An 8,057-nucleotide genomic window follows, 5' to 3' on the forward strand; every position below is an offset into this window, starting at 1 on the left:
GGGGAGAGAGGGAAGGGAGAGGGGAGTATGGAGGGGGGAGAGAGGGAGGGGAGGGGTGGGGGGCTGAGCGGAAGGAAGGTGGTGCTGGTGACCATTGTGTTTTCACAACAATACACAAACCTGCTACGGGATGTGTCTGGGTGTGTGGGTGGGTGTTTGTCACTCTGTGTGTGTGTGCGCGCGTGTGTGCGTGCGCGTGCTGTGAGAGTGTGAGTGCCATAAGCGTGAGAGAGAGAGAGAGGGAGAGAGAGTGACAGACCCAGTTACAGAGAGATATGTTTTCGTGCTATTTGACAGTGGATTGTAGGTCCAGTGGTGGTGTGTCAGCCTATGAAGCCGTCGTGAAAATGTTAGTGCGGCACTGGTTCCAGTCCCACACATGCCAGTATTTTCTCACCCTCCATTAGACATTGAGTGGTGGTCTGGACGCTAGTCATTCGGATGAGACGATAAACCGATGTCCCGTTCGCAGCATGTACTTAGCGCACGCGAAAGAACCAATTCACGCCAATAAAAGGACTGTCCCTGGCAACAACCAAAACAAAGTTGGAAAATCCACGAAAACAAACCCAACTGCAGGCAGAATTTGTATTTTTCAATTTTACATTTTAGTGGGTGTCGTTGTGACTGTAGGGGGCGCTGTGTCGCTCTCCCTGGGGAGAGAGCAGTCCCAATGTCACGCAGAGAAATGTCTGAGTGTTTTGATAAATACAACACAACACGGCAACACAACACAACACAACACAACACAACACAACACAACACAACACAATACGGCAACACAACACAACACAACACAACACAGCACAGCACAGCACAACACAACACAACACAACACAACACAACACAACACAACACAACACAACACACCACATCACATCACATCACATCACATCACATCACATCACATCACATCACATCACAACACAACACAACACAACACAACACAACACAACACAACACAACACAACACAACACAACACATCACATCACATCACATCACATCACATCACATCACATCACAACACAACACAACACAACACATCACATCACAACACATCACATCACATCACATCACATCACATCACATCACATCACAACACAACACAACACAACACAACACAACACAACACAACACAACACATCACATCACATCACATCACATCACATCACAACACAATACAGGTTAGGATCGGAGACTGATAGTATCATCACCTGGGTGCAGTGAAAGAAAAATCGCGTTCTCCAAATCATGATCTTTGTGCGGGTCTTTGGTATACACAGAACTAGTTTATCTGTGGACGAACGAAGAGGCCGAGAAGGCGAGTAGACAGTATGGAAATAATATTAATATTATAACTATATTATAGTCTGGTGAAGAATCTGCAGGGGAAGATGTGAGGCAAAAGAGTTTATAATGTATGCGTGCTTCAACAGGGAGCCAGTGTAAGGTGAAGTAGAGGCGTGAAATGGTCTCGTTTCTTCGCTTTGAGGACAAGCCGTGCATCTGAGTTGTGTACCTTGGAGCAACCTGTCCAAACATCGCTCAGGACAGCCAGCAAGAAGAACATTGCCGAAACCAAGCCTTGACAGGACAAAAGCACAAACAAGTGTCTGAGCTGCTGCAGTTGTCAGGAAGTGACGAATGGAACTGATCTGACGGGACCCCCCACTCCCCCGTCCCTCCACCCTCTGAGTCATATTTCCAACCGTCTGGGCAGAAATATAAATAGTTTACCGATTTTTCGGCATGAAAATCATCGCGGTTTTATCGTCAGTCATTAAAATTTTCAGTTTTAAAAGGAGATTTGTTATTTGAGGTATTAGTTTTAAAACATTTGTTGTTAGAATTAATAGTTTTAACAGGAGATTTCCTGTTAGTATTATTAGTTTTTAAACGAGACTCGTAGTTAGAATGACGGGAGTTCAAAGGAGAGGCGTGCTGCGCTGTATGGCTGTTCACGATCACTCCTTTATATGGCGCCCCACCTTCCCCTTCATCCATCTTCTTCCTTCAACACCCAATCCCCCCCACCCTCCGTACAGACTTCCTGTCCTCATTGGGTCTGGTCATCATCCCCACACAACACTGATGGCTCCTGTCCAGCATGGAGACTGACGTGCCTGGCCCTGACCACCTCCACTGGTGCACTGCACTCTGCCATCACACACCTCCACTGGTGCACTGCACTCTGCCATCACACACCTCCACTGGGGCATCTGCACTCTGCCATCACACACCTCCACTGGTGCACTGCACTCTGCCATCACACACCTCCACTGGTGCACTGCACTCTGCCATCACACACCTCCACTGGTGCACTGCACTCTGCCATCACACACCTCCACTGGTGCACTGCACGCTGCCATCACACACCTCCACTGGTGCACTGCACTCTGCCATCACACACCTCCACTGGTGCACTGCACTCTGCCATCACACACCCTCCACTGGGACATTGCACTCAGCCATCACACACCTCCACTGGTGCAACTGCACTCTGCCATCCACACTCCTCCACTGGTGCACTGCACTCTGTTCAATCACACACCTCCACTGGGACATCTGCACTCTGCCAGCACACACCTCCACTGGTGCCTGCACTCTGCATCACACACCTCCACTGGTGCCAAGGCATCTGTACCATCACACACCTCACTGGTGCACTGCCTCTGCATCACCACCCACTGGTGCACTGCACGCCATCACAACACCTCCACTGGTGCATGTACTCTGCCATCACCCCCTCCAACTTGGTTGCACTGCACTCTGCCATCACACACTCCAATGGGTGCACTGCACTCTGCATCACACACCTCCACTGGGACATCTGCACTCTGCCATCACACACCTCCACATGTGCACTGCACTCTGCCATCACACACCTCACAGGTGACACTGCACTCTGCCATCACACAACCTCCACTGGTGCACTGTACTCTGCCATCACACACCTCCACTGGTGCACTGCACTCTGCCATCACTCACCTCCACTGGTGCACTGCACTCTGCCATCACACACCTCCACTGGGACATCTGCACTCTGCCATCACACACCTCCACTGGTGCACTGCACTCTGCCATCACTCACCTCCACTGGTGCACTGCACTCTGCCATCACACACCTCCACTGGGACATCTGCACTCTGCCATCACTCACCTCCACTGGTGCACTGCACTCTGCCATCACACACCTCCACTGGTGCACTGCACTCTGCCATCACACACCTCCACTGGTGCACTGCACTCTGCCATCACACACCTCCACTGGTGCACTGCACTCTGCCATCACACACCTCCACTGGGACATCTGCACTCTGCCATCACACACCTCCACTGGTGCACTGCACTCTGCCATCACACACCTCCACTGGTGCACTGCACTCTGCCATCACACACCTCCACTGGGACATCTGCACTCTGCCATCACACACCTCCACTGGTGCACTGCACTCTGCCATCACACACCTCCACTGGTGCACTGCACTCTGCCATCACACACCTCCACTGGGACATCTGCACTCTGCCATCACACACCTCCACTGGCATCTGCACTCTGCCATCACACACCTCCACTGGTGCACTGCACTCTGCCATCACACACCTCCACTGGTGCACTGCACTCTGCCATCACACACCTCCACTGGTGCACTGCACTCTGCCATCACACACCTCCACTGGGGCATCTGCACTCTGCCATCACACACCTCCACTGGGACATCTGCACTCTGCCATCACACACCTCCACTGGGACATCTGCACTCTGCCATCACACACCTCCACTGGTGCACTGCACTCTGCCATCACACACCTCCACTGGTGCACTGCACTCTGCCATCACACACCTCCACTGGTGCACTGCACTCTGCCATCACACACCTCCACTGGGACATCTGCACTCTGCCATCACTCACCTCCACTGAGGCATCTGCACTCTGCCATCACTCACCTCCACTGGTGCACTGCACTCTGCCATCACACACCTCCACTGGTGCAGTGCACTCTGCCATCACACACCTCCACTGGTGCACTGCACTCTGCCATCACTCACCTCCACTGGTGCACTGCACTCTGCCATCACACACCTCCACTGGTGCACTGCACTCTGCCATCACACACCTCCACTGGTGCACTGCACTCTGCCATCACACACCTCCACTGGTGCACTGCACTCTGCCATCACACACCTCCACTGGTGCACTGCACTCTGCCATCACACACCTCCACTGGTGCACTGCACTCTGCCATCACACACCGACCACTGCGAGCGTGTTACAATTTGGACCCAAACACCACCAGACTACTGGCGGGGAAAAAAGTTTTTATTAACAAGACAGTACAGATTGATTATCGTCTTATTAACTGCACGAATACTTTGTCATTCCATTCTACCGCGTATGTCCTAACATCTCTATGAAAGAAGTCATTTGTCTCTGTCCCAAAAACTGCATCAATTAAAACGGCAATTTTTTTAGGGTGGGAAGGGCGTGCGGCGCGGGAAATGATAATAAATGGGGGAAGAACGACGTTACAATCTAATTTCTCTCCCTTTGTTCCGGCCCAGGACTTGCCCCTCCCCAAGGGACGCAACTGTGCTGTCTCTCCCGGTGGCTTGATGGCAGTGATTACTGCCCCTTGATTGCGTTGTTGTCGCTCCTGTCGACTCCAATGGCCATGGGCTGGGGTCGGGGCTGGCCAACTGCGGGGGGATGTAATTAGAAAGGCTTTAATGTGATTACCTTTTTTTCATTTTATTTTGGGCTTTACAACGTCAGCGCGTTCATGCATATTATACATGCTAACAAACGTTCCGCCGGAACTTTATTTTGTGGGGATAGAATAGAACATGAAAATATGCATTCGCGCGTGTGCGCGGGTACAAACACACACTCACGGACAGACAGACAGATAGACACATACATACACAGAGACACATACATACACACAGACACACACAGACACGGACACACACACACACACACACACACACACACACACACACTCACTCACTCACGCACACATGTCTCTTTTTTCTTTTCTTTTTTTCATTGAATAATACTCATAACTTGCCTTCTGTCACTGAACAGTCCCTGGAGAGGCCAGCTGTATTTCACAAACCAAACCCTTTTTTACATTGTCAGTTTTATGGACTCTATAGTCATCCTTCTTCTTAGATCGACAGACAGACAGACATAGAGAGAGAGAGAGACAGACAGACAGACAGACAGACAGACATACAGGCAGACAGACAGACAGAGAGAGAGAGAGAGAGAAAACAGCACAAAAGACTCAACGAAAGAAGTCGTAGTTGAACCCTGCAGTACCTTTGTTCTCTGTGTGGCAGATCTTCACCATGCCTATCAAGAGCAGCGAGGACGAACTGTCCAAGATGTCTTCAGACGACTTCGACATGCTGGATGACGACGACGAGTTCGACTTTGACGATGACGATTCGGAGACGGACCACCTGCCGGACTCCACGACTGGAGGGGACGTCAGGGACCTCGTCCTGCAGCCCTCCCTCAAACTGCCCGCCAACAAGCCGGGCGGCGCGCCGGGCAAGGGCGGCGACAGGGAGGGGTCTTCACTGCCGGGGGGCAACCTGTCGGAGGGCCCGCAGGCGGAGAAGACGCCCAAGAAGCGAGGCCCCAAGAAGAAGGAGCTGACCAAGGCGCGCGTGGTGAAGCTGAAGCAGCGGCGCATCAAGGCCAACGCCCGCGAGAGGAACCGCATGCACGGTCTGAACGAGGCGCTGGACGAGCTCCGCAAGCACGTGCCCTGCCAGACCAAGACCCAGAAGCTGTCCAAGATCGAGACGCTGCGCCTGGCGAGAAACTACATCCGGGTGATGGCGGAGACGCTGCAGTCCGGGATCAGGCCTGACCCCTTCAGTTTCGCCAAGGCGCTGTCCAAGGGGCTGTCCACCAACACCATGAACATGGTGGCCTCCTGCCTGCAGCTCAACCCACGCACCCTGCAGCCTGACTCCCTACCCTTCAAGCCCTACCACCTGCTCTACCACCCCTCCGCAGACCTCTGCTCCCTGCCGCAGCCCTCGGACCTCTTTGCTTACGGCGGGGGCGGCGGGGGTCCGGGGGGCGTCGTGGTGGGCGGGGACCTGCCCCCTTTCGGGCCTCAGCGCCACCTCCTCCCTTCCCAGCTCTCCCCCTTCCAGCACCTGCCGCACGCCGCCCCCCTGCCCTACCCCCACCCCGCTCACAAACACTCCGCCGGATTCCTGCAACACCACCACGGCACCAGGGGCGTGCCCCCCTCCTCTGTCCCCCCTGCCGCTGCTCCTGTGGCCAGCTGCGCGGGAGGCAGCTACATGTCGTGTGCCGAGCCCGCGTCGTGTGACGTGTTTCCCACGTCCTCCGTGGGCACGAGCTATGCTAACGAGGCGCACGTGCACAGCTCTGTGGAGGGCTGTCCTTACAACGTGCTGCCCGAGGACCTTGCGGACTTCACCCCGGAACCTGTGCTGGAGCATGACCTCAGCATCATCACCTCCACTTCCGGCATCTATGACGTCAACATGACGTAACGGACACGTGACCACGGACTTGCCCACGCGACAGACTGCTGCTTCCGTTGTGTGGTGGTTGTGAGGTGTGTTCATCACCATCACGTGAAGGCACAGTGTGTGTTTGAGAGTGCCGAGGGGCTGAAAAAAGAAAGAAAGTGGCCAGCGTTCTGACGTAACCACGATGCGAGGAAGATGTGGACGCCTAAAATCAGCAGGTTTCATTGTAACACTGAGGGTCAGCCGTGAGGACAGGACAGGCTGCTGTCACAGTGTGATGGAAACTGAAGGGTCTGCCGCCCGCCTGCTCTTTGTGGTCACACACACACACACACACACACACGTACGCACACACGCATGCACACACATCACAAACACGAAGGTATCAACAACAACAAAATCCTGTCATGAACCTGGGAACTGATCACAGCTGTCATCTCATTCCTTAGTAAACTTAACGCCTGGAACTATGAAGTGTCGAGAATCGTGAGCAAGCATGCCATTGAAAGACGATACTGACCTTCACGTTCAGCCAGGAAGTGAGTTCACGATTCGTGAGCACGTGAAGCAGGGACTTCAGGGACAGTGTGTGTGTGTGTTGCAATACACCGGGAATCAATCATGTCAAATGTTTCTGAGGCAAGCTCATATGGATCATCTATCAGTTCCATCCTCAGCACGTACAGTCTGGCCATGCTGAAACCCGAACTCTGTTGAACAATCCAGGGGCCCCGTGGCACAAATCAGTCAGACGTTGGTTTTGTGATCCAGTGTTCACCAGTGATCAGGGTTCCAGGCCCCGTTTCGGCATGGTGTTGCGTCCTAGTGAAAGGCACTTTACTCCGAATTTCATCACTCCACCCAAGTGTGAATAGCCACGGCTTGTGTCAGAGAAAGTTAAGAATGACTGAGAAGACTGGGCCCCGCCTCCCTAGGCCAAGCCCTTGACACAGTGAATCAGGATCTGACCTTAACATCATTTCAAAAGATTGTTTCTCGAGGCAGTCAGGAACGGACCACGCCATTATCAACAACAGTTAACGTTTAAAAAAAAATCCCGCGTACTTACATTGTTGGCAGATGAACGACTTGAAATAACAGTGACGATGACTGAATGACAGAACAGCTTCTGACTGGAAATAACAGTGACGATGACTGTGAGTGACAGAACAGTTGCTGACTGGAAATAACAGTGAAGATGATGGAGAATAACAATAATTGCTGACTGGAAATAACAGTGAAGATGACGGAGAATAACAATAATTGCTGACTGGAAATAACAGTGAAGATGATGGAGAATGACAATAATTGCTGACTGGAAATAACAGTGACGATGACTGTGAGTGACAGAACAGTTGCTGACTGGAAATAACAGTGAAGATGATGGAGAATAACAATAATTGCTGACTGGAAATAACAGTGAAGATGATGGAGAATGACAATAATTGCTGACTGGAAATAACAGTGAAGATGATGGAGAATAACAATAATTGCTGACTGGAAATAACAGTGAAGATGATGGAGAATAACAAT

At 52.1% G+C, this 8,057-nt stretch overlaps 1 protein-coding gene across 1 annotated transcript in view; it reads left to right on the forward strand.

The window, feature by feature from the left end:
- LOC143279570 (uncharacterized) overlaps nt 1–7,768 on the forward strand; it is a 28,157-nt gene extending 20,389 nt beyond the window's left edge. The window contains exon 2 of the mRNA XM_076583648.1: nt 5,346–7,768. Within this exon, the coding sequence (XP_076439763.1) occupies nt 5,355–6,545 (1,191 nt within the window). The 5' untranslated portion in view covers nt 5,346–5,354 and the 3' untranslated portion in view covers nt 6,546–7,768. The remainder of the gene's footprint in view (nt 1–5,345) is intronic.
- The last annotated feature ends 289 nt before the right edge of the window (nt 7,769–8,057 follow it).

The sequence above is a fragment of the Babylonia areolata genome, chromosome 2 (assembly GCF_041734735.1).
Source record: "Babylonia areolata isolate BAREFJ2019XMU chromosome 2, ASM4173473v1, whole genome shotgun sequence".
NCBI classification, from domain to species: domain Eukaryota; kingdom Metazoa; phylum Mollusca; class Gastropoda; order Neogastropoda; family Buccinidae; genus Babylonia; species Babylonia areolata.